The 27,506-nt window shown below is 46.4% G+C and overlaps 1 protein-coding gene across 1 annotated transcript in view; it reads right to left on the minus strand.

Moving 5' to 3' along the window:
• Positions 1–27,506, minus strand: part of ULK1 (unc-51 like autophagy activating kinase 1) — a 113,484-nt gene that overhangs the window by 48,372 nt on the left and 37,606 nt on the right. The window contains exons 6-9 of the mRNA XM_081893270.1: positions 22,637–22,810; positions 22,062–22,135; positions 15,365–15,466; positions 5,580–5,638 (exon numbers count right to left, since the gene is read on the minus strand). Of these exons, the coding sequence (XP_081749396.1) occupies positions 5,580–5,638; positions 15,365–15,466; positions 22,062–22,135; positions 22,637–22,810 (409 nt within the window). The remainder of the gene's footprint in view (positions 1–5,579; positions 5,639–15,364; positions 15,467–22,061; positions 22,136–22,636; positions 22,811–27,506) is intronic.

The following is a 27,506-nucleotide window of genomic DNA, read 5'->3' on the forward strand; positions in this document are numbered from 1 at the left end:
ATGACGGTAAACACTTTTGGGCACCTGCCAAAATCTAGGTCCTTTCCCCAGTTGGAACATGCATAGGATTTGAATGGACTCTGTGTGCGCTACTGCTGTTTTAAACTGTGTAGGTGTAGAAAGCCTTGTGCAACTTGAGACCAGAATACCAGTTGTTCCCTCCCAGTGATATGGAAGTCCGTCTCGCTTATAGCTATCAGGAATGCACCTCCACTGTACCATTTTTAGTGCCTGCTAAAAATGTTGTTTGTTCAGATACCCAGATATCTAGAATCCTGGTGTGTCTTCAGTTCATTGCCATTTTTAGTTTTTTGAACATTTTAAACAGTTGTTACAAATAATTTTATTGTTTTATTCTTTTCGTAAACTGCTTTGAAGCTTGTTTGTATATAAATTTTATGAAATTCCGTATTTTTTGCTCTATAAGACTCACTTTTTCCCTCCTAAAAAGTAAGGGGAAATGTGTGTGCATCTTATGGAGCGAATGCAGGCTGCACAGCTATCCCAGAAGCCAGAACAGCAAGAGGGATCACTGCTTTCGCTGCGCAGCGATCCCTCTTGTTGTTCTGGCTTCTGAGATTCAGAATATTTTTTTTCTTGTTTTCCTCCTCCAAAAACTAGGTGAGTCTTATGGTCTGGTGCGTCTTATAGAGCAAAAAATACGGTAAGTAGACCAGACATCATGCATTTATTGTTCCCAGCCCTAAGAGGTGCTGCACCTCCTCTATAGCAAAGATTTGGCAAGCTTCATCACTTTTGACTTCCAGACATCTTTCTAAACCAGACATCAGACCTATGCAGCAATTTAAAATTTTCTTGAGAGGCCAGTCCTTTTAAAGATAGTTCTGTACTGCATTTTTTTTTTAATGTTGCTATACAGTACACCATGGGTAGGGGAACTAAGGCCCAGGGGCCGGATCCGGCCCTTCTAAGTCTGGCCTGCAGACGGTCTGGGAATCAGCGGTTTTTACATGAGTAGAATGTGTCCTTTTATCTAAAATGCATCTCTGGGTTATTTGTGGGGCATAGGAATTTGTTCATAATTTTTTTTCAAAATACAGTCCGGCCCCCCACAAGGTCTGAGGGACAGTGGACCAGGCCCCTGCTGAAAAAATTTGCGGACCCCTGCTATACACTATCCTGATGCTTTGTGATAGGGCATTGTATAAATGGCTCAGTGTTGGTTTTTATATGTGCAAATGTTTTAACTGATTCATATATGTAACAGTTTTATTATATTGTAATTCATTTTGGGAGTTCTCATTTAAAAAGGATTTATAAATGAAATTAACACTAGCACATAGGTAATAGCTGATATTGAGTTCGTTGTCCACTTTGCTCCTCTTTACTAGCACACACAAGAAACGAATCCCAATCCACTTGAACCTAGGATCATGGTTTGGTTTGGCTCCCAACAAACCATGGTTTGTTCTTAATTGACTGCTCACAGCTTACTGGCTCTAAACAGTTTGGATATCAGGCTAAGTCATGTACTAAGCAGGAAGGAGCAAAGTGGTCAGAACTGATTTACTGGGCCAGTGACTTAAAGTGCAAGGAAATTTATTCCTGTCCACGCACATCTGAAATAGATCTTGGACATCACATTCTGGGTTGTGTGATATGTATTCAGCTCCTACTTGCAACCCTAATTTAATTATTCTCACCGCAGAGGACATAAATAGCTTTGTTTATCTGCTGCTCCCCACCCTCCTACCCCACCCTTCCTTCATACAGCTTCTAGGCACATTACACAGCCAAGAAACAGGGAGAGCCCACAGCAAACCCAGGGGTCACGTGGAAGCCCTCAAAAAGAGCTGACAAACAGGCTGTCTCCGTTCCACACCCAGTTCATCTGACATTTCCAGTCTCTGCCGAACAGTGTTGTTTCCTAGTCACCTTGTTTCAAAACAAAAGCATGCCGCCCAAAGCGTTATGGGTAGGCAAGCCATCTTATTCAAAGGGAGAAGGCGAGTACAAGCTATTTCACACCATCTGATTAAAATAGCACGCCCTTTTGGATCAAAGCCAAGAGCACGGGCTTCCCCGCCTCAGAATGGCATTCACCTGTGTCAGCAAATTTCTGGCTTGAAATGGCATGCTACGTGAGACAAGGGGGTGCCACCAAAATAGTGTCCCCAGGTTGAGGCTCCCTCCTTCTCCACGCAGTTTTGCATCACTTGTAGGGGAATGGTGATGTAAATGAGGGTCCTTGGGTGGGGCTGGGGGAGGAAAAAAGCACAGGGTCTTGAGGCGAGTCCCCCCACCCCAGTAACACCAACCTAGGGGTAGTGGCCGGCTTGCTCAGTGTACAAGAAGGGAGGAACAGAGGGACCAAGACTGGCATGCTTGCAGGAAACTATTAACTTTGTTTTACTGCTATGTGCAAACTGGGCCAGTAAATAAAGTGTATAGAGAGATTTAATCATGCGAGACAGATGTTAAGCTTCAAACACAGTATTGCAGCAATAATGCTTCAAGCTACTAGCTGCAACCCTGAAAGCTTAAAGCACCTGTAATGGCATCAGCTTCCATGGGCTAGAGTCAAATGCAGGGAAGATTATTGAATGATGTGTTATGCAGGTATATGCAGGTATATACCTGCAGTTATGCAGGTATACAAACAGGCATGCAGGCATACAAGCAGAAGTTTGTATGGAAATCATATGGAAATTGCTGGGCAGGGAATTGTAAGCCTTGAGGTCAGAAGGAAATGATGCAAAAAAAGTATAGATTATACTAATTACATTAAATCTTAAATGAATGTAAAGAACTTAAATGCATGCAAATGGCTGGTGATGCAAATTTTATTGTAATTATATGTATTTTATATATATCTTTTAATTCTATTACTGTTTAATTGCTTCTTAATGACTGCTTTTTTTCTACATTTTAGGCTGCTTCTATTTTATATGTAAGCCGCTTTGAGTCGCTGTCTGGGAAAAATGCAGGATGTAAATATAGTATGTAAAATAAGCACACTGGCTCATTCGAAAAGCAATGTTGACGTTAACACAAACATCCTGGCCTGGCACTGCACTGGGAAGCTGAATCAAACACCCACAGTGAAATTAAAAGCTTGGTTATCTCTGTTTAAGACCAGAAATTATGTGAAGAAAAATGAAACTTGCAGCATGATGATGGCACAACAGTGGGGTGGCATAGGAGGACATCTCAAACCCAGGGATGCAATTTGCCAGCGGTATCCCTATGTCTCACTCAAACAATATATTATCTCAGCACTAAAGGGGTTAAAACTAAGAGAAGCTCCTTCTCCCAACCTTTAGGCTTCAGAAGTATATTGAATCCTGCAAGGAGCGTGGCCTGCACCCCTCACGAGGGACACTGAGGAATCAAATCTAGGGATCGGATGGGTTCAAGGAGGTTCAAGCCTTGAACTGCCTGAATTATGGCCTTGTGATGAGCTATGTTGTAACTGAAGTGAATCTAAGCAAGTCTCACATCTCTGCACTCTTCCCTGGTCACTCTCCTAACATGCCCATGAGTTTTTGCTTCCAGTTTCAACTAACCACACTTTAGTACTGCATACAAACTTCAAACTGTGGCTAACTGTAACTATGGCTTGCTCCAACAGGTTAGCTTCATTTGAAGCTGGCTTCTTTCAAAGAAACCAAGTTAAAAATAGCCACAGTTTGTTAAGTATGGACAACATGATGAGCTGCAGGATTAATTAAAAATGGAACTGAAAGCTTGTACATTCTTCCTTGTGCCTGCGGTCAAGGAGGAGAACAAAAAGCTCACTGAGGCTCATTCGCGTCACAACAACCCATGGTTTACTGTGACACCCAAACACTGTCAGTGGTTCGTCCACTGTGGAACACTTAAGCTTTGCAGAGGATTCTGGCAAGTGTCTTACAGTGAACCTTGGTTCACACACAATGACTAGGCTCAAACAGACTGGGCAGTCACCTTCACAAGAGGTAAGAGTGTACATCCAGGAAGATGATAGTAGAAGGAAATTTCTTCACTACTACCATGGTTTCAGAGAGCTGTGTAACCCCAGGATTCACACACACAGTTTGAATAGCAATGCGTTGGGGGTTTCAACATAGCTGGGAAATCCTTGCTTACTTGAAGCACATCCTGCAGAGTTGTCTTTCTCCTACAACCATGAAAACCAACAGATTCCTCAGATCACCATTCCATGTGAAACGAACCAGCAAAATAGATGAAATCAGTCTGGTTTCCAAGAACGGTCAAACACTTAATTCATAGTTTCTCTAACTTGGTTCCCCAGCTGTTGTTTGGCTACAGCTCCCATCATCCCTGACCACTGGTCCTGCTAGCTAGGAATGATGGGTGTTGTAGCCCAACAACAGCTGGGGGAAACCATGTTTGAGAAACACTAATTCATGCATAACACTCTCTTAGCCAGTTACTGGAAATGGCAGGTAGATCCACCACCAACCCTGGCCAAAAGAAAATTAGAATAAAATGAAATCCAGCTCTCTAGTAATAAAAGCCATCACACTAGAAGGCATTCAAAGCTCCTGTGCAGTATTAATGAAGCTCAGCTGTTTCAAAAAGTAGTCTGACCCCTGCAATGAAGGAATTGCAGCTAAAGAATCCCTATCAGATAGCCATCCACTCTCTGTTTAAAGACTTCCAATGGATGTCCAATGTGTTAACCTTTTAATCCCTGCACAGCAATTAGAACAGTTTAGGCACTACAGGCATATAATGAGTGAGTGAATTAATGCGTGAATAGTAATACTACTAATGATGTTGGCAGCCCCAGTTCCCACCCTGGAATTCCCAGTGATGAGACAGTTGGTCTCATAGAATTATAGAGTTGGAAGGGACCCCAAGGGTCATCCATTCCGACCCCCAGCAATGCAGGAGTCCCAGCTAAAGCATCCATGAGAGATGGCCATCAACCCTCCGCTTAAAAGCCTCCAAGGAAGGAGAGTCCACCACCTCCCGAGGGAGACAGTTCCACTGTTGAAGAGCTCTTACTGTCAGAAAGTTTTTCCGTATGCCTAGTCAGAATCTCCTTTCTTGTAACTGGAAGCCACTGGTTCGAGTCCTACCATCCAGAGCAGGAGAAAACAAGCATGCTCCCTCTTCCGTGTTGCCTCTCAGCCTCTGCTGTCTAGGAATGATTAATGCTAACCCACAACCACACAGGGTTCTCCCTGAGATAATGGTCATAAAATGCTATAGGTATAAGGGTTTGGACCTGTTTTCATCAGGGATGGCGCAAATGGCACTTGGGTGAAACAGACATATTTTGCTAAGCTCAGCTGGGTGTGTTTTTGCCTGTTAAAGCTGCCCAAGCCTCCACCCTCCCTCAAAAAGAAAGAAGCAAATGCAAAAAAGAATCTGCTTGGATTGTTTTTGTGCTCCTGGACGGGGTCAACCGAGGTAACCAAGTTTCAGCTTGCCAGCCTCTGGGCTCTGTCATTCCAGGCTAACAGACGGAGGAGGCAGGTTGCCAAGTTATTTCTAAACATGCCCAGCTGAGAGCACAAGGGGACAGGTGTTGAGAAGAGTCGAGCAAGTGGCAGTGAAGTTCGAGGGAGAGAGAAAGCAGAGAATAGCAGCACCAAAAGAATGCTTACTTGGGCATGAGCATCTTGTTTTTCTCATAGAAGAGCCGAAGGTCTTGAGGGCTGCTTGCCTGTGAAGGAGGGGGAGAAAGAGGAGAAGGGTGATCAGCAAATTCATACAGCCATCTGGAACCCTATCTATCTATCTATCTATCTATCTATCTATCTATCTATCGATCGATCTATCTATATCTATCTATCTATCTATCTATCTATCTATCTATCTATCTATCTTCTATCATCTATCTATCTATCTCGCACAAATGATCTTTTTTTAAAAAAAATGTAACAAGCTTTATTAATAGTCTTGCAATACATTACATATATATAGTACATCTCTTAAAGTAAATTGAAATTTCAATCATGTACACAAAAAAGAGAAAAAACCCATATACTTATCTTTTCTTACATAATTATGAACCTTAAGCTTCAGCTGTATTAATGCTACTTTTTATGCGATTATTAACAAAAAATATTAACAAAAAATATCATAAAGACTTTGGACTTCGTCAAATACATGAGAGCAAAAATATATGAGAGAAAAAAACAACAACCAAATACATGAGAACAAAAAAGGGGAAGCATAAATATACCAACTCTAGAAGACAAGAGCATTAACTGACCAAGAGCCACATGTGAAAGGGGGATAAAAATGTTAAAAATACAATTTACCAGGACACAATCTACCTCCATGCCCAGAATATTGCCCCCTTGGCAGCTAGCACTATCGCCAAGTGCAGCCTGAGCCAGGGACACCATCTTTTTTCAAAACAAGACGCTCTTCAGTGAAGCTAAAATGCTTGCAAACCAAAAAGGAGATTGAGAGAGTTCAAAACACAAAATGAGAGGGGCGGGGGAGAAAACAGGTGGAAGCTGTTGCTGCTGCAACCAAGCCAGAGACTGGCTGGGCAGCTGGCCCCACAATAATAGCAGCAAATGCTTGTAAAGTGTTCACCCAACACCACAGAACAGCCCCCACCATTACAAAACATGACCTGAGCCGCTTGGCTGGGTGAGACAGAAGCTAAAGCTCAATTAAGGAAAGCCTGAAGAATGGGACAGTCAATTCAATTGCATGATCTCACTCTCTTCCACTCCCCTTGCAAGTGGGTTCTCTCCTCAAACTCCAGGCTGCAAAAACCACACATTGTCAAGAAGTTCAAAATATGGCAACTTATGCTTAGTGCTAACCCCCAAATCCAGTGCTGGGAATCGGAGGCAATCACTACTGCCAAGAGTCATTGAGTCTGCAATCCTAAAGCACACTTACTAGAGGGTAAGCCCCATTCAATATAGTGGAATTTGCTTCCGGAGTAAACCAGGACTGCGCTGTGACAGTCCATGCACTAGGGATGGAGATCCTGATGCCCTTCATGTATTTTTTGGACTACAACTCCCATCATCCCTGACCATCAATATGCAGGTTTCTCATCCCTGCTCCAAACCCTAGTTTGGAAGTTAACACTACCTTAAGTTTGCCCAACTCAGATGGTCACTGCAAAAAACTATGGTTATTGCAACCAAGAAACAGAAGAACAAATCTGCAAGAGGGAGCAGGAGGCAGGCTGTGTAAAAATCCCGGCATTGCTTTGAAGGATTTTCCAATCTGATCCTGAGTTGTGTACTGAGGATACCAGAGGATAGCAGAGTTAAGGCAGGCCTGTTTAGGGAAGTTTTTAATGTTTAATGTTTTATCATATTCTGTTGGTAGCCGCCGAGAGTGGCTGGGAAAACCCAGTCAGATGGGCGGGGTATAAATAATAATTAATTATCTATTATTGTTGTTGTTGTTGTTGTTGTTGTTGTTGTTATTCATCTCCTTCAGTCAGCCCTGAAATTCAAGAAGTAGCCCTGGGTGAACCCACAGGTCTTAGCATAGCTTGCCTCACAGGTTTATTCAGAGAATAAAAAATAGATTACATTTTCCTGAGGTTATTGGAGAGAGGGATATAAATTAAATATATTTCAAAATGAAAGACAAGCTTTAGGGGCAAGACAGATTAATTTCTTCTGTCTCTCTGTACATACTCCAGTATTTCCAACTCCTGCACCATAATATGCCAGGGTTGGCCAATCATAACTGCAAAACCAGTGATATTAAGGAGTCAGTGTGTAAGACAAGAAGCGTGGCTTATATGTCTACACAAATATTAGAATGAGTATATTAACTATGCTTCCGTTCTTCATCGTCATTAAAAAGCCCTTCAGTGGCATTCCTTTTTTGGGGGGGCAGGGTCGGGAACTGAATTAACAACTCAATAAACTGTCATCCAATCTGTTTACAAGGATTATGGATCCCATTAATCTCATCCCTCTGTTAGGGTCCATTGTTTTAATTTAGAGACACTGGTGAGCACAAAAAGCTCCTTAAAATAAAAATAAAATGACCTGTCAGACATCTGGCTACTACAGTGGTGCCCCGCAAGACGAATGCCTCGCAAGACGAAAAACCCGCAAGACGAAAGGGTTTTTCGGTTTTTGCGACGCTTCGCTAGACGATTTTCCCTATGGGCTTGCATCGCAAGATGAAAGCCCATAGGGAAATCTCGGGGACCTTTTTTTAAATGCTGGCGGTGGGGAGCAAAGCCTTTCCCCCCCCCTCCGGACTTCAGAAGAGGTCCAGGAAGGCCGGCGGGGGCGAAAGGCTTTGCCCCCCACCGCCAGCATTTTAAAAGCGGTCCGGGATAGCAGGGAAGCGCTTCCCGCTATCCCGGACGGCTTTTGAAGGCAGGCAGGGGGGGCAAAGACTTTTGCCACCCCTGCCTGCCTAACCGGGGGCTTTTAAATCGCCCCGGGACTGTCCGGGGCGATTTAAAAGCCCCCGGACGGCTTTTGAAGCCTCCCCCCGCCGCCCGGCTTCGGGGCATCGTCCCGATGCCAGGCGGCGGGGCAGGAACGCCTCCCCCTCCCGCCCGGCATCGGAACGATGTCCCGAAGCCCGGCGGCGGGGCAGGAACGCCTCCCCCAGCCGCCCGGCTTCGGGGCAGGAACGCCTCCCCCAGCCGCCCGGCTTCGGGGCATCGTCCCGATGCCGGGCGGTGGGGCAGGAACGCCTCCCCCAGCCGCCCGGCTTCGGGGCATCGTCCCGATGCCGGGCGGTGGGGCAGGAACGCCTCCCCCAGCCGCCCAGCTTCGGGGCATCGTCCCGATGCCGGGCGGTGGGGCAGGAACGCCTCCCCCAGCCGCCCGGCTTCAGGGCATCGTCCCGATGCCGGGCGGTGGGGCAGGAACGCCTCCCCCAGCCGCCCGGCTTCGGGGCATCGTCCCGATGCCAGGCGGTGGGGCAGGAACGTCTCCCCCAGCCGCCCGGCTTCGGGGCATCGTCCCGATGCCGGGCGGTGGGGCAGGAACGCCTCCCCCCGCCGCCCGGCTTCGGGGCATCGTTCCGATGCCGGGCGGTGGGGCAGGAACGCCTCCCCCCGCCGCCCGGCATCGGAACGATGTCCCGAAGCCGGGCGGCCGGGCGGGAAAGCCTCCCCCCGCCGCCCGGCTTCAGAACGATGTCCCGAAGCCCGGCGGCGGGGCAGGAAAGCCTCCCCCCGCCGCCCGGCATCGGAACGATGTCCCGAAGCCCAGCGGCGGGGCGGGAAAGCCTTTGTCCCCCCTGCCTGCCTTCCCAGGGGCTTTTAAATCGCCCCGGACAGCGGAGAAGTCCTCCGCTGTCCCGGGCGATTTTAAAATGCCGCCCGCCAGAAGAGGTCGGGGGAAGGCGGTTTCCATAGGAACGCATTAATTGATTTTCAATGCATTCCTATGGAAAACCGTGCATCGCAAGACGAAAAACTCGCAAGACGAAGAGACTTGCGGAACGAATTAATTTCGTCTTGCGAGGCACCACTGTATTTAAGATGTGAGGGGGTGGAGAAGGTAAACCTGCTGGGTGTCATGCAGCACAAGTATGGAAGTGTGTTTCTTTATTTAAAAAAACAGGGGGGGGGAGAGACCATGCTACACATTATAACGTAGCAGACTATGTTCTTTTCTCTCTTTCCATTAATGTGGAATGTATGTGTGCCTTTTGCTGTCACTGCTTCACATTGTCAGCTGCCAACAGAGCATGGAAACACCCCAACCTGATGACATTAAATAAAGAATAACTGGGTGGATGCAGATGTTACAGGGAGAGCAGGAGGATATGGCTCATGGAGACCATTTTCAGTAGCAGCCATGGTACTCGGTCCAGTATACCTGAAGGAGCATCTCCACCCCCATCATCCTGCCCAGACACGGAGGTCCAGCTCCGAGGGCCTTCTGGTGGTTCCCTCCCTACGAGAAGCGAGGTTACAGGGAACCAGACAGAGGACCTTCTCGGTAGTGGTGCCCTGTGGAACGCCCTCTCATCAGATGTCAAGGAAATAAGCAACTATCTGACTTTTAGAAGACATCTGAAGGCAGCCCTGTTTAGGGAAGTTTTTAATGTTTGATGTTTTTAATATTCTGTTGGAAGCCGCCCAGAGTGGCTGGGGAAACCCAGCTGGATGGCTGGGATATAAACAATTTTTTAATAATAATAATAATAATAATAATAATAATAATAATAATAATAATAATAGAAGTGACGTACTTCTTTCAACCGCTGATTATCAGTTGTGAGAGCCTCTCCTGTACTTAAAATGTCACAATTGGCTGAGCCTTGCTTGGGTAGGTGGGAGAGAGAAGGGACACATTTATTCTAGTCGATTTAAAATTTGGGCTTAAAGAGAGACGGACTGTCAGCTCACATCCATTCAGATGGAAAAATACTCCCAGTAGGTTTCATATGCGTTGGAAGTATAAAGACAGCTGCAACTCGCCCCTCACAACTTACACGACAGGCTTTCAAAAAGCCAGGCACACCCTTGCAATAGTTTTGCAAAGGCCATGCTGCTGCCGTTCCCACATCCCCCTGATAACTGGATCCTTGTGCACACATATTGCATCTGCCAGACATCACTGCAAGGCACCAGGAACCATTTGAGAGCAAGGAATCTTTCTCTTGTTACAGAGGGTGCTGAATGTAACGAGATACAAATACATTTCCCTATTGATCCTTAAGATTGGGAGGGGGGAGTTTCAAAAAGGGATTTTTGCAGGTTCTCCCTTGAGAACTTAAAGAAAGCCCTGCCTCCTCACAGTCTTAAAGTACATCTACTGCAGCTTCCCATTTCAAGGAAGACTTGGCTAAGCCAAGAGTCACCAACCATTTTGGACTAGTGGGCACATTTTGAATTTTGAGAGTGAGCTGGGGGTGCCAGTCACAAAATGGCTGCCGGGGAGAGCATGGCATAATTAAAAAAAAAATAGAGGGATAGCCACCCCTGACAACCTTAGGCTTAACATGGAAAATCAGCTATATCCAGCTGGTCCTGGCTACTGAGAAATCACACACACAAACTGTTGTCATAACAGGAAGCATTCCTCAGCACCAGGAAAAATATACAAGGCGCCAACACCACTCACCACTCTCATTTCACAGAAATTACTTAGAAAGTAAATGTACATTTCCTTCCATAATTTTCTTTCTAGGAGAGCTAAGAGTCTGAGGTACCGGTCCAGGAACAACGTGGTGCTGGGTTGGTGACCTGTGGACTAAGCAGTGTTTCCAAGAAGCTTTAATAAGCCCCCACCCCACTGCCACCATCTGTTTGTCCCCCCCCCACCTGTTAATCGAAGGGACACAGTCTCTCAATCTGCGTTTTTTTCCTTTGCTCCCGTGATCAACTGACCATCTTTGCTGAACTTTTTAGACAACCATTTTCAACGGGCTGCTGGATTAACTTGTTTCAAACCCTTTTATTAGCTGCCAAGATCGCTGCTTTCCACTGCGGGGTCAGAACAATTACTCCTATAATCAAGAGTGGCTAATTAAGCGATGAGAGATTGCCAAAAATGGACACGGTTCTGGGTAAGATTTGGACAGAAGAAACAGACGGGGATCGTTCTACATGACAAAGCTCAAGCATTATATAAAAGCTCAGGAAAGGCATAATATACAAAATAACTTTATAAAGGAAACAACTGAAGTTTATGCCCATAATATTTACCACCACCCCTTTTTTTGTTAGCCAAGAGAGACTCTCAATGTATTATTATTCTGGAATGATAAATAAATTATTCCGGAATGATAAATCAAGATGAGGAATCTGGATGTGCCCTTCTCAGAATAATGAGTGTTTTGTGCTTTTCAGTGTCCATTGTGGGGTCTGCTTGTTATTTAAAAAAAGAATATTTTTGTGTATGCATTTTTGCATAAAAGTTAAGTAATAAAATGTAACCATATGAAGACGCAAACTTTCACTGCTTCTTTGCACAGAATTTAAAGTTGGCCCAACCCTGCACCCTTTCTGTTTTCTGTTTTGTCTAATCAGCACAACTCCAGACACCAACTGTGTTGACCCAGATTGAAGGATTATCAACCCACGGGCCTACACCTACTCCAAATGCCCTGGGCAAAAAGGAATGCCAGCGATGGAGCAATGGAGCGATGCGTAAACATAAAGCAGCTTAACAGTAGAAAAAATGACCTGTGATAACAAGAACCATCGCGTGTTATATTCACACGGAGCTGTTCCAAGAGCTCACCAAGGATGGTGCACCGTGGAGGCTGTGGGGGCCACTCACCTATCCACCTCATTCTACCCTGAGCCAGCCCCCGCCTGCCTGCCCTTCTTCTTATAAGCAGTTCAAGGGGACAGGACTGCTTATCAGTTTCCTCCTGCTGTTTCAGCATTGTCCTTGTAGAACTCGGCAGGGAGAAGGATGAGGCCAAAGCTGGAGTTAGTTGGGTCAGGCCTCAACTACGGTTGGTCTCCCCTGCTTTCTGTCCCAATTGGCACCATTTGCCATTACTTGAACATACTGAGCTGGTGTAGCAAGTGGGATTAAGAGTACGAACCAGGAAGTCTCTAGGTGTAAATCTCGCCTTAGAAAGGAGAGAAGGGAAGTCACTGACCTAGGAAAGGAAAGACATCAAAAAGTGGTCTGGCTGGAAGTTGCATCACCACTTAAGCATGGGCCTAATTAATCTGGTTCTCCCAAATTAATTATTATATCAGACCCCAAAGTCCCAGACACCTCTCGGTTATTATTAAAAATCACGCCCATATGTGAAAACGCAAAACTCCAATTCTAGTTTCTCAAGGCTGGAAGAGAACTGCTGTTGTGCAAGTCCAAACATCTTCAAGGTCTGCAAAAACCTGACTGCACTACTTCTTTATTTTTTTAAAAAGAATATTTGTTTAGGAAGACCTTTGAAGAACTCCTGTTATCTTTAGAATGCTCCAGGGGGCCCTTGCAACTCATTTTACTACTTAATTAACAAAAACAATTGAAGAAAAACCACACAAAATCCCACTTCCTCCTCTCCCTGCTGCTCCAGATGACCTCTCTCACGATCAAGATATAAAGAGCAATCCCGGGGCAGGGTGGAGCTAGGAATGGTAAGAGGCAGCACATTTAAATATGTACACCCCAAGCATCTTTGTAAAACCTGGGCTTAGGAACACACAGACAAGGAGACTAGAAAAGTTAAGCCTTGTTTGTGATCACTATTTGAGCTTTGCCCACCACAAAAAAAGGAGCATTGGGGGGAAATCATCTAAGGGAGGAAGCAGCTTTTTAAAAAGTACTGAATATTATAACGTGGTTGCCACCATGCTAGATTTTCTAGTAAGCTTGCCAAATCAGTTTTATCCTTCATAGCCAGGTCCTTTGTGTGTGTGGCCATCATACTGGCAGCTGGTATCACTCGCTTGCTTGCTGAAGCTGAAACTTTGGGAGGTCCACAAATCTTAGCTGGCCTTGGGATCCAGCCAAAATGTATGCTTGCCACACGCACAGCCTGCAGACAAAGGGGCAAAGGATGCGCTCGATGTTATGCCATGCTCAGAGCTTGAAGCGATGGGGGGCAAGAAGCCCCTGCCCTCCTCAGCTGGGGTACTAGAAGGCAGGGGGAAAGATGGCTCATCCCTCTTGCACAGAGTCTCAAAAAACACAGCAGGTAGTCTTGATGCTCTTTCCAAGTGCTTAGGACACCATCAGGCAGATTTCCTGCTCTTCTCCATGCTCGGCAGTACAGCAATTATCCCCGAGGCTGAACTTGCCATGCTCAAAAAAATACTTGCTACACCCATTCTTAAGTCTCTCAGAGCAGAATGGGTAACACTTCCTGGTTAACTATCCCTCACGCGGTGATATGTTAGCTTGGTAAAGTCAGCTACAGTATGCAAGCATAAAGCTGAGCATAATCTGATTGCAAAATCAAGCATTGCCTTTCGAAAACACCCAGAACACAGTGGACAGATTGTTAGGCAGACCTTGGTGGAACAGCCCAAAACCTTAAGAGAGGCAGAAAAGCCAATGTCACATGGGTTAAAGCCAGTCTAGTTATTTTGGCAACTGAGGCAGAAAATTCACAAGTGCCTCTCCCACTTCCTGGCAGTAAAAATAAATTTAAGCAACGAACATCCAAAATCAACTGCCTAAGGCAGCTGCCTCATTTTGCCTAATGGTTGGGCTGGCCCTCTGTATTGAACAGATTACTAAACTACTTAAGAGATATTACTCAGTACTTCTGGTTTGTTTCTGGGCAGTGTTGGTGTTGACCTACAAAAGCTCCAATGCCCAAGGCAAGGTTATCAGAAGGCTTGCCTTCTCCTGTAGGAACCTGCTGAGGACATCAAAAGGCCTGTCTTCAGAAACAGGTGGGTGGCTACCAGAGACAGGCTTTAACTGTGGCAGCATTTGGGATTTCCCCCTCTACTTTTCTTACCTACTGATTCATTCCACTGCTGCTACATCTGAGGGGAAAGCGGTTGGGCTCAGAGAGCGGAGGAGGAGCTGGTAGTGATTTTAGGGTTTGCTCGTTTTCATTTTGTATTTTTAAGTGTCCCGTTTCAGTCCTTGCATAGCGGATAGTGCCTCCTACCTGGGCAGGAAGCTCTATAGTCTACCCCAGGGATCGGCAACTTGCGGCCCACGGCGGTTGTTTAAACAGCCCAGGAGCCGCCCCCGAACTGAGCCAACCACTGGTCTACCCCATACAGTTGCTAATCCCCAAAGAAGCTTCCCCTCAGGCCAATGGCCTGCCCAGACAGCTGCAAACTGGAAAACAGGCACTAATTGCAGCTAGGGATCACTGACCATTAGGTCCAGTCGTGAACGACTCTGGGGTTGCGGCGCTCATCTCGCTTTATTGGCCAAGGGAGCCGGCGTACAGCTTCTGGTTCATGTGGCCAGCATGACTAAGCCGCTTCTGGCGAACCAGAGCAGTGCACGGAAACGCCATTTACCTTCCCGCCGGAGCGGTACCTATTTATCCACTTGCACTTTGACGTGCTTTCGAACTGCTAGGTTGGCAGGAGCAGGGAGCGAGCAACGGGAGCTCACCCCGTCGCGGGGATTCGAACCGCCGACCTTCTGATCAGCAAGCCCTAGGCTCTGTGGTTTAACACACAGTGCCACCCGTGTCCCTAATTGCAGCTACTTGACCCCAATCTCCTCATACTTGGTTCCATTTTTCTCCAAGTACAGCAAGGGAAGAATCGCCCAGGGCGGCATACAGATTCAATAAACAGAGTAAATAAAATGAAGGAAGAAAAACAGTGTTACCATCCACCGAGACTTGTGGCATTTGCAACAGACCTGCTTGCGTCCCTCAGAAGGCCAAACCCAAAGTTTCTCCCCATGTGACATGGATGATGCTCAAGTTGGAGGCCAGAATTATTTTTTTCAACGAAAACAACCTCCGAGGAGAGGCAGGTGAGCAATCCAGAAGGCCTAATGGGCAGCCATGAAACTAAACCACAAAGGTAACTCACCTGGAAGGGGGCTTTTCCAGTCAGACACTGGTAAATGATGGTGCCAATACTCCACAGGTCAGCTTTGGCGTCGTAGTGTTGGGACATAATGACTTCTGGGGCCTGCAATAGGAGAAGAAAGGGAATATTACACTTTGTTTTAATGCCTCAGCTTCCGATTTATTTTATTTTTTAAACCTTTTTCTTGGTAACTGTGAAAGAAAGTGAGTCCCTTTGGAGTCTCCCTTTCCAACCAGCATGCACACACACACACACACAGGCCAAGATTCCACAAAAGAGATTAGAGATTTTGTTCACAGCTTAGAACGATGTAGTTATACAGGCATGGAGAAGGTTATTTCATAACTCTAATCTGGTTAATTCAGGCGTGATTTTGCTTTAATGAGATAAATAAACTAACACCTTATCTCCTGACCTGCTGGAGACTGGGGGGGGGGTGTCCATGCCCTTCTCATGCATGCACGTTTCTGTTTGTGAGAATATATAATACACATTTGCATATTCTATTTGCATGTTCTATTGCAGCTACGGGAGGCAGGGGATGCTAGCCAGGGTTTTTGTCCCAGGTGAAGCCTCCAAAGGGGCGTTACTAATGCTCCCAGCCTCTGTATGTGTGTACGCAAATGTGGGTGCCAAATCGGGTCTTTGACCTGGGTGAAATAAAGCCTATTTTCGCTCTTGTCATATGTACTTGCATCCATATGTATCTGCATTCTGTATTACAAGGGTAGCCAACACAGTGCTTTCCAGATGATGCTGGACTACAACTCCCATCATCCCTGGCCATTGGGCTATGCTAGCTGGGGCTGATGGGAGTTGTAGTTTAACAACATTTGGAGGTTATCGCATGGGCTAACTCATGTTCTATTGCAGGGGTAGGCAACCAAAGGCCCAGGGGCCGGATGTGGCCCAATCGCCTTCTCAGTCCAGCCTGCGAATGGTCCGGGAATCAGTGTGTTTTTACATGAGTAGAATGTGTGCTTTTATTTAAAATGCATCTCTGGGTTATTTGTGGGGCATAGGAATTTGTTCATATATTTTTTTTTCAAAATATAGCTCGGCCCACCACATGGTCTGGGGGGCGATGGACTGGCCCACGGCTGAAAAAGGTTGATGACCCTCTTCTATTGCACACACACATAAGTCACCACACTAAGCAAACTTCTCCCCTAAAAAACTAAAACCAAATGTGCACACAGAAAAACAGCAACATCTTTTACCACCTGCCACCCAGGTGAACAAAAGAATCAAGCCAGGACAGGTAACACCAGACTTCACAGCCTGAATGACAATCTACAACAAGCTTCCCAAGAATATGGCCTACTACAAAGGAGAGTGTGAGGACAGCTTCCAGGAATGGCAGAGAAAGCTCCCCAAAGTCTGGCAATCACCCCCAGGCCTTGGCAGTGAAAAACCCACAGTCAGCTCCCTGCTTTAGGGCTGCACCAGATGAGGGTAAACAGACCAGTCGGCATAAACCTAGACTTGTCCTGATCACACATAATAACAGGGAGGGATGGGGCCCAATATTTATTACAGAACTCCCCACCTCCCCCTGAATAATCTCTTTGCAATTCCTCCCATGCATATTCCCCACTTCAAACAAGATCCTAGCAAACTTGGCTGTGAGAAAGAGTGGAACAAAAGCTGCAGTGGGTTTTTTTCTAAGTGTGGGTGGGTGGGTGGTATCCTTATAGAGTCTGGATGTATCCCTCTGGATACATAAGCTTCAGGATGTGAACGCGGCAAACTCGGAAGTATTTTTCCAAGTTTCACCCCGCACGCATGCGCAGAAATGGTCCTCCGGTTGCAAATTCCTTGGGATGCACAGCCGGACCTCCGGAATGGATCCTGTTCACAACCGGAGGTACCACTGTATTTCTTACACTTTTATTCCACCCTTGTCCCAAGGAGCTCCAAGAAGTCCACCATTTTATTCCCACCATAATCCAGTGCTTCCATTTCCAACATTTGTACAATTGACACTAATCTAGGGTGAGGAACCTGTGGGCACATCTGCATAGAACTTCAACCCCTCATTGGCCAGCCATCAAGGCAAAGGGGAGCTAAGGCCCAGCAACACCAGGAGGGCCATAGGAAAACAATAGCAAGCTCAGTAGCCTGGAACAGAATAAAATGAACAGAAACATTTTTCCTAAAAGCAATCAGATACTGCCTGCATGCCAACCCTATCCTTCTGGGAAAGCCTGCAGAAATAAAAAGTTTTTCACATTAGACGAAATGTGTATGATGTTGGAGCCTATCTAACACTTTGTTTTACACAGCACATCTAGTTTGGTCATCAGCCAGAAGCCCTTCAGCCATTCTCTCCTTCTCTCCCTCCCTTAGCCTTGCATCCCTCACAGTGCCAATTTATCTTCACAGCCATGCTCGGAGCTCCTCGGAAGAAGATGGAGATGTTTAGATGCCTTAAAGAAGAAACTTGGGTTTGCTGCCTCCACCTGCAATGCAAAGTGGAACAGTCCATTCTAACACGGCAGCCTTTTACCATGTATGCAGCGATTAGGTCTTGACTCACACTGAGAGCCATGATGACGGGTCTATCCAATGCCCTCGGTGAATTAGACGTCAAAGGCAACTGCTCATTTGCCAGGTTACCTGCAGGGATCTCCTGTGTGCAGCTGCGCCGGGTTTTTATTTGCCTTATTAGAAGTTCCTTGGCAGAACAATGCTGTGGGAAAGGCTAATCTGAAAACCATATTTGATTGGATTTTTGCTTGGGAGCAGAGCATTAAACACAACGAACTGGTCTAGCCCAGCTGACACCACCTAAGGTAGTCCAGTATTGTCTGCTCATGCTGGCAGCATCTCTCTAGGGTTTAAGACAGGGAGTCTCCCCCATCATCTACTACCTAATCCTATAAAAGCAAGGAAGCAAAAACTTGGGAGATGGCAGGAACTGAACCTGGGATCTTTTGCACAAGAAACAGGAGTTGCACCACTGAGCTATGGTCTCTTATTAGCTGGAACAGAGGGACAAGAATTGTGTGCGAAGATTGTGAACTGTTTTCTTTTCAACCTCCACATGAAACTAAAGCACACACGTAAAGAGTCACTGGGACTCGATTCCCGTTATTCTTTATTTGGGTTGCGCACCAAGCTGCTATTGCATGTTTGCTAAACTCATACAAACAAGCCGTTGGCTGCATCCCCTAAGCTTGGTCCTTCGCCAGGACTTCCTCCCCCTGCTGATCTTTGCAATCTTAGAAAACACTCTGCAGGCAACCTAGTCATATCAACAAAGAGGCCAGAGAGAAGAATTAGATGCCATCAAAGGCTATCCTTTGAAAATGAGGCCTTGGCAGAAGCAGCAGCAGCGACAGACCCCAAGGAACCTCTCCCTTTCTGAGGCAGTGCATAATGGAACAAGAATTCAACTCTCCCCAGGGCAGAGCTAAAGATCACACCACAGGGTGGCAAGCTAGGCATGGATATGTGGGGGCGGTGTGTGTGTGTGTGTGTGTGTGTAAAGTTAGCATTTTGTTAACACGTGAGGACAAACTTGAAGTTTTGAGAATGTGTTCATCGTACACAGAGGCTGGATTTACACACACACCATGCACATATATGATGCTCGGTGTGTTTGTGATTTTATTAATGTACACCTGGTGATTTGCAGCTTGATGTGCAAATTGGATTTATGAAAAAGCAGGGCCAGGTTTGGATGTCATGACCAAGCCATGGTTTGAGTCATTCGGGCCATTCCTTGAAGTCACTCACATTCTTCCTCCACTCGCATGCTCCGATACCCAGCCTCACTTCCAAGTCCACCGTAACCACTGCTTGTCATTATGTCCGATTCACACAAACCATGAGTGCTGCAAACCAAGTCAGAACTGGACACCACTGTTTGGTTTGCCCGATTCATATACACAGAGAAATCAACTGTAGCTCTTGTGAGCCAGGAAAAGAAAAAAGAGGGAGATCGGAGAATGGAAGGAGGAAGGAGGAAGCATTCAAAACCAAGGCATTGTCCAAACAAACCAAGTCATGATAAATCCATGACACCTGATGTAGGCTATTCACACATGCAATTCATCACTTCACTGCCAACTGAAACACAAGAACATGTGAACCATGTCACAGTAACGGGAAAGCTGGGACTGTCAAGTGCACTTTCAGATGTAGACCAGGCTTGCTGTTACTTAACATGTAAAGGTCCTAAGGCAGACTCTTCAGATGTGAATCAAGTGCCCAACATCCATACACAAACTGCCTTTTCCAACATAAGCTTGGTAGTCAATCTCATGGCAATGAGAAAAGATTCCGCCCACCCAAAAATTCATCCTGTTCAAACCAGACAAGTCTCTCTCTTTCCTCTTCTTTCCATTAGAAGAGGCAGCACTATTACTGTGGAACAGGATTATATATTAATGACAGGAGATAGAACTGGAGGCATTACCAAATGGATGCTGTATTTCTGTCTCATAGCAAAACACCACCATCAAATGGAAAGTAAAGAGAGCAAGGAGACAGACTTCTTGTGATTGCTTTCCATCTCAGACTTCATTGCCTGTTCTCCTAGACTGCTGTTTTTTATATATATTTTTAGCAAAGAATCCAGCTGAGTCCCAAAGGAGAGGGGGCAGTTTTACAAAAATCAAAACTTCCGTCTCTAGCTGAAAACATGGCAGGATCCAGAGTAGAGAGGGGGAGCTCCTTCATGAGTGAATCAGAAGGAATGCTTTGAGTCAGAAAGTGATTCCCTTTCAGATCGTCTCACCCCAAATCAACTTCAAATGGGGCCCAGCAGAAAAGCCCCTGAACCTATTTGCCCGTAAAGTGGTAGGCTTTCTCCACTCTGGAGGGGATGTTGTGCCTGCAAATTTCAATCACTTCTGTCCTCTCCTGAGTACTTAGAGGCAAGCATGGCTTCTTTGTTAGCTAGGACTAGAGAATGCTTTCCTATCAAGAATATACTTCCTTTAACATAAGCTTTCTTATTTTATACCAAGTATATAAAAGGTAAAGGGACCCCTGACCATTAGGTCCAGTTGTGACCGACTCTGGGGTTGTGGCGCTCATCTCGCTTTATTGGCCAAGGGAGCCGGCGTACAGCTTCCAGGTCATGTTGCCAGCATGACTAAGCTGCTTCTGGCGAACCAGAGCAGCGCACGGAAACGCCCTTTACCTTCCCGCAGGAGTGGTACCTATTTATCTACTTGCACTTTGACGTGCTTTCGAATTGCTAGGTTGGTAGGAGGAGGGACCGAGCAACGGGAGCTCACCCCGTCACGGGGATTTGAACCGCCAACCTTCTGATCGACAAGTCCTAGGCTCTGTGGTTTAACCCACAGCGCCACCCGCGTCCCTACCAAGTATATATTTTATACTTATTTTATACCTTTCAATTAAAGGTGTACTCCAAGCAAGGATTCATTTAACTGAAGTTAATTTCTGCTGCTGCATATAAACCCTAAAAGCAGGCAGAAAAACCCTTTCACAAATACAAAGCACTGTCTGAAGGCACACTATATTGTAATATTGCTGAAGCTAAACAGGCCTGTATTTGGTGCCTAGGTGGCAGACGCCCCCCCCCCCCGAAATCGGTTCATGTCACCTTGAGTTCCACAACAAAAGAGAGGCAGGTCTAGGTAAATAAATACAATCGTAGCCCAACTGATAATTTCAGAGCCAAGCTTTATCATGGAGTACAGGCCCTGGAGCTGAGCCCTGGCTAAGCTAACCTCTGAATGAGACTACTCTGTGGCTTTTTGCCTGCACAACAGCAGAAAACACAATAGGCCAGAGCAACAGAAGACCACCTGTGTTCACACAAAGCAGCAGCGACAATGAAGGCTGGTTTATGACCCCGAACAGCATCCCTTTGCATAGCAAGTTATGGGGAGATACATCGTTTACAACCAGGATTCTAAAATCAATACATCAATCCACACTCAACTGGCACAGCCCACAGGCCCAGAGCCAGCTATCAGCTCAGCTGAGCATTGGCTGAGGGCCAAAGGAGTGCGCAAAAGCCCCTCACCAACACGACCCACTTTTGAATGGGAGCTGCCCAGAGGGTGCAGAATTCTTACAGTGAATATCAATCGCTCACACATGCACAGTTCATCACACTCAATGAGGGCAAAGAATCACAGGGTGGAACAGGGCAATGCAGAGAAGCACAGGTCAGATTCTCAGTGGCTTCCATTAAGTTCTATGGTACAAAGCACAGGCAAGACTGGGGAGGGGAGTCCTGGGTTCAATCCCTGGGAGAGAGATAGGGAAGATTCTTGTCTGAAACTCTAGAGAGCCATTGCCACCTACACAATAGTGAGGCAGATGGCCAAGCGGTCAGACCCTATGTTCTACCTCCTCGCGATTCAACAAAATGGGAGATTGCCAGAAGCAAAGCAACAGAGAGACACCACACCTTTAGCGGGGAGCTGTAATACTTTGCCCCGCTCATCACCACTGTGGTGGTTTGACAGGAAAATGCAGGGTTGATTTGTTTTACTCAGGCATTCAAAGGCACATGGCAGCAGAGATACAAAACAAGATTGATGGCAGGGAACATCATACAGCAGGAAGTGAGAGGAGACCCAATTGGAACAGAGCCTTACATTCACGTTCAATAAGCTTCATGAACGGATAGTCGTTTTAACTCCCCACGTTCTGCAGTGATAAAGAATAGTCCCTACTGCGGGCAAAATGATAACCAGAATTGACTTACCATGTACATGGGGGAGCCACAGAGAGTCGCAGCCATCATATTGCTCTGCAGGTATCGTGCAAATCCAAAATCAGCTACACGCAGAACCAAAGCAAGCCAAAAAGAAAGGAAAACAGAGCAAGGTTAAAATAAATGAAAGCTCACAAACACAGTATACGTACATGAATGACCACCACTTGGTGACAACAAAGGCGCACTTGCGTGTGCCAAAACAATTGTTGTTGAACGCAGACGATAGTTTTTGTATCGCCCCAAAACACAGAATATATTTTAAGAGAGGAAATTGTTGCACTCGGCTGTCAAACACACTTGCGATAGAGCAAGCTGAATACTTCTGTGTAAATTCACATAGAACTGCAATATAAAAATCCAGAACAATCCACTGAGTGAAGCGGACAAAAATAATTAAAAATGCATGACTTCTTTTTTTTTAAAAAAAGCTAATTACTTGCCCTGGTTTGGAATTCCCCTCGTGATATTTGGAAAACTAGTTTCAACTACAATATCTGTTACACATTACCAGCATACATTTTAATTTTTTAAAAAGAAATCAATGGACAGCTCCAGGGGCTTACCAATCTTAATGCGAATATTATTGGGGTTTGATTTTTTGCCCCCCACAAAAGAAAGGAGGATGTTTTGAGGTTTCAGATCCCGGTGGATTATCCCTTTGCTGTGTAGCACCTTCATGGCGCCGGCAATTTGCTGCAGAAAGAGTCTGATCGTATCTTCGCTGAGGGTCCTCATACCTAGAGAGGAGAAAAGGTGGGGGGAGATTAATAGCTGCAAAACCAACTATTATAATAATCTATGATAAGGAGTGAATATCACCCATAAATATCTAGCGCTGCAAGGAATACATACGAGGCGCAAGGGCCAATAGGGATAGGCATGGTACAATTTATTTAAAATTGTTGCTTCTCCCAAATAATAATAATAATAATAATAATAATAATAATAATAATAATAATAATATCTTTATTGTCATTGCCCCCTCTCAGGGACAACGAAATTACTTGGCTGCTCCATCCACCCAGATAGGGCACTCCACTCAAAATCAGAACAACTATAAAAACACTAATTAAAAGCCATTGCAGCATAATATCACAGCCCCCTCCCAAACAGCAGCAGCAATAAAAACACATAGGTTTCCATATTATCAAGGAACGTCCCCCCCACCCCCAAAAAAGGCTCCGAGTTCAGGAGAATGAAAACTTCTATCCCTGCATTTTATCTTTACAACAATCCTGCAAATTGGCTTAAGGCTGTGAGGTGGAGATTAGCCCATGCTTCATGACTGAGTAAAGATTTGAACCCGGGTCTCCTAGTCACCATCCAACACTCCTGCCACCCCGGCTCCATAATGAACATTTACGTTATTATTTTTGTAACTGTCTTAAATGCAGTTGACGAATTGACTAGGAATCTGTTATAATTTGGTCAGCCCTAGCCGCAAGTTCAGGTCAAGTGACAGAAGTGAGCAGAGCCCCGTTTCCCAAAGCCCTCAGGGAACTGGGCACGAGTTATGAGACATGACGCGTTAGAAAATACCTCAGGAGTTATTAAAGAGGTGCGTGTGTGTGTGTGCACGCCATGCTTTTGCTACGTTTACCTCAGAGCAGCTGAGCAAGATCAGGCTCACACACAAACAATGCATCATGGGGGTGAATTAGCCACTTCCTCGGACACAAGTCACCCTCTTGCCATCCCCTCAGGCGGACGGTAGACAACGTTCCCTCTTGCACTCAGTAAAAGTCAAATTAACCAACGATTTGCCTTATTTTCACATCATTCAAGATGTGATCCCCGAGGGAGACACCTTACTCAGCCTAATGGCCTGTCTGCCACCTAATAACTCGGTTCTCTAGGACTCTAGGATTTAGTCTTCTTTGCTTTAACGCAGGTGTAGGCATCCTAAGGCCTTGGAGGCCAAATCCGGCCTAATCGCCTTCTCAATGTGGCCCACAGATGGTCCAGGAATCAGCGTGTTTTTACATGAGTAGAATGTGTGCGATTATTTAAAACACAACTGTGGGTTATTTGTGGGGCATAGGATACATAGCTGTCAACTTTTCCCTTTTCTTGCGAGGAATCCTATTTGGAATAAGGGAATTTCCCTTTAAAAAAGGGAAAAAGTTGACAGCTATGCATAGGAATTCGTTCTTCCCCCCCCCCCAAAAAAAAATATAGTCCGCCCCACCACATGGTCTGAGGGATGGTGGATGGCCCCATGGCTGAAAAAGGTTGCTGACTCCTGTTGTAACATATTCCTTAGGGCTGCCTTTTGGGGGCGAAGACCTCAAAGCGACATAAAATACAGTAACTACAATACAATAATCCAGAACAGGATTGAGTGGGTCAAGCGCATGCACACACACAGGCACCGATGTTTCTGGACTGCAATGCCCATCGTCCCCGACTCCCAGCCAAGCTGGCAGGGGCTGATGGGAGTCGGAGTCCAACAACATATGGAGGGCCACTGGGTTCATCATGGTGACTTGCCATTTTGGCTACAACATCTTGCTGGAGGCAGAACTCCTCTCAATACCACTTGCTAGGAGCTGCAGATGGACTTCGGTTCTGCTTTTGGACTGCCCATCGCACACACAAACACACGTCCCACTGGGTAAAACACACAGGACTAGGCCCTTTTGCTGAGGAAATTTACCGCAGCACAAGATTGGGATTCACAATTTTTTATTATATATAATATGTATATATATATATGTTTTAAAAACGGGAGGAGGAAAGGGCCAACCAAAACCAAGCTTAGTCAGCAGCATATCGCCGACCCCTTCACCTGTTCACAGAGCCAATGCCAACCCTGGGTGCTTCTTGCGAGGGCTTGCACATTCAATGCCAAGGCATGCTGACTAATGCCGTGACAACGTTTTGGTAAGAAGCAAACCCGTCTCCTCTTCCGCCACGTGGAGGGACAAGCTGAGCTCATCCTCAACATTTGGGTCAGGGAGTAAACACACAGGTGCCTGGGCTGGGGGGGGGGCAGCGTAATTCAAAACCTGCAGTTGAGGAGTAAAGGGAGTCCAGAACAGGAGTGGAATCTAGGAATCGGGGCAAAGTTACAAGCGCCGAATTGCTGCCATTTCAAGGACGGAGGGCCTGCAGCATGGGCTCAATGCCGGATTACCAGATAGGCAGAGTAGGCATCGGACAATGGGCTCCACACCTTTTAGGGGCCCTGCGAAAACAGTTCAAAATAATCAATTTGATCTTGAGAGAAAATTACAATCAAGCTTTCTTAGCTCAACTTGCTCCTCCTGTATTCTCCCTGCCCAATAAATCCAGAAGCAAAACGGTCGCTGCGCATCAAGGTTACATACACTGCAGCAGTGCCGTCCCACATTTGCAGCTGTTTTGCTCAAAATCTGGTCCTCACCGCACTGTGTTGGTGTCATTGTAAGGAAAAAACAACACCTTTCTAGTCCTCATTGATTCAGAAAAAGCTTCAAAACAGGTAGAGAGCAAACATTATGGAGAGAAAGCTGGGAAATGAGGATGAAGGATTCTATGTGGCAGAACTATTGGCAAATTTGGGGAACTGGAAGGAAGCTTCAGTGTGGCTCACAGCTTCCCAGCTCATTCCTATTCTTCCTGCCCTCTAATAACATCAAGGAGTATCTGTTCTGTTTCTTATACACAGGTGTGTAATGTCCTCATCATTCCCAGCTGATCTATCTTTTATACAGATTGAGGTGTTGGAATTGCAGACCCTGATAGTGTCCCTATTTTCCTGGGACAGTCCCAGATTTATAGAAGCCATCCTAGTTTCTGATTTTATCCCGGAATGTGACACTTTACCTTAGGACATCCCTATTTTCAGCAGAGAAATGTTGAAGGGTATGGAGTTACCCAAACCCCCAAGCCATCTGAAGGCAGCCCTGTATAGGGAATTTAAAAAAAATGTTTATTGTTTTATTATGTGTCAGGGTTTCTGGGAGAGAGGAGGAGATGACAGAGGAGACGGAGAGCGAGTGGGAGGAGGGGCAGAAGGATGAGGAAGAAGATGACGGAATTCTGAGGGAATCCACGAGTCTGAGCAGCGAGTCAGAGGATTCTCAAAAGGGGGTTACCTTAATCAAGCAAAAGGGAGGAGAAGGGAGAAGCGGAGAGGAGCCCAGTGGAAGACAGACGCAGCAAGAGGCGTCTCAGCCGGAACGGAGTAAAGGGGGTGGAGTCGTCAGCCTCTCGGAGGGAGCAGGATTAGGAGAGAACAGAGAAAGGGGGTTGGAGCAAGGTGTTCAGCCGGAAAGGGTGGAGAGCAGAACAAGGGGTGGTGTAGCGGTCGAAAGAAAGGTCAGCAGCAACGTACGCGCGCCAAGTTCAAACGTAGAGGCGCGCGGAAGTGGAGAGAGCTCAGGGGAGGAGCCCGGCCCTAAAGCCAGAAGGAGGGGGGAAGAGGCGGCAGAGGATTCAGCCTCAGGCGAGTCACGGAGAGAGGGAACCCAGGGGGGCAGGAAGACCCTGCGGAAAAGAAAGGAGAGGAAGAGGTGGTCTAGAGCCAGGCTATTAAGTTGGTGTGGAAGAGGGGAGGAGTCAGAGGGGACTTCAGCGGTCTAACGTGACAGACGTACGGCCACGATGCTGAACTGTACGAGAAGCAGAAATCTTCAATAAACTTTTCCTGTAAATAAACTGCAACGGAGTGAGGTCTCTTGTGAGCTGGGACCCGTCCAGGGTGGCCGTGACAGTAAGTCCCCTCTCTGAAAGCAAAAAAATTTTTTTGCGAAGCTCACGAACGGGAGCAGCCATGAGCGCTGAGGAGCAGCTGGTTGCACTGCGGGATCAGGTTACCGCTCTCACATCGGCAGTCATTGCTTCGCAGAAGAAGAATGACGACTTGGAGAAGACGTGCCAGGATTTGCAGGCAAGGTGGGAACACGCGGACAGGGCGGGGGCCCCAGGTTCCAGAGCGGAGGGCATTGCGCTTGGACGGAGGGGGGGTGCCCTGGTTCCGCATTTTAATGGCAACTTGCAAGACTATCCCAATTTCAGAGCGGACGTCGTATATGCACTGCATTTACTCCGTCACGATTTTAAAGATGAGGAGGAGAAAGTGGGGTTCATTGTTTCGCACCTGCATGGGGAGGCCAGGGCTTGGCTACGCAATCTGTGGCGCGAAGATGGACCGGCCCGTCGCAATTCAACTGCGTTCATCAAAGCGATGGATTCTTGTTTTCAATCCTCTGTGGATGTGGACATTGCGCGCCGTCAAATGCACGGGCTGAGGCAGGGGAAAGCGACTGTGCGCCAATACCACTCTAAATTTTTTGCATTGCTCACCGCCTTAGATTGGCCAAAGGACAGTAAGCCGGTCAGAGATCTTTTTTGGGAGGGATTGAGCCCCCCCATCAAGGATGAGATCGCTAGGGGGGACAGACCCCAGACCCTAGAAGACGTGGTGCAACGGGCTTTAGCTATTGGAAT

The sequence above is a fragment of the Podarcis melisellensis genome (genome assembly GCF_964234715.1).
Source record: "Podarcis melisellensis genome assembly, chromosome: 16".
NCBI classification, from domain to species: domain Eukaryota; kingdom Metazoa; phylum Chordata; class Lepidosauria; order Squamata; family Lacertidae; genus Podarcis; species Podarcis melisellensis.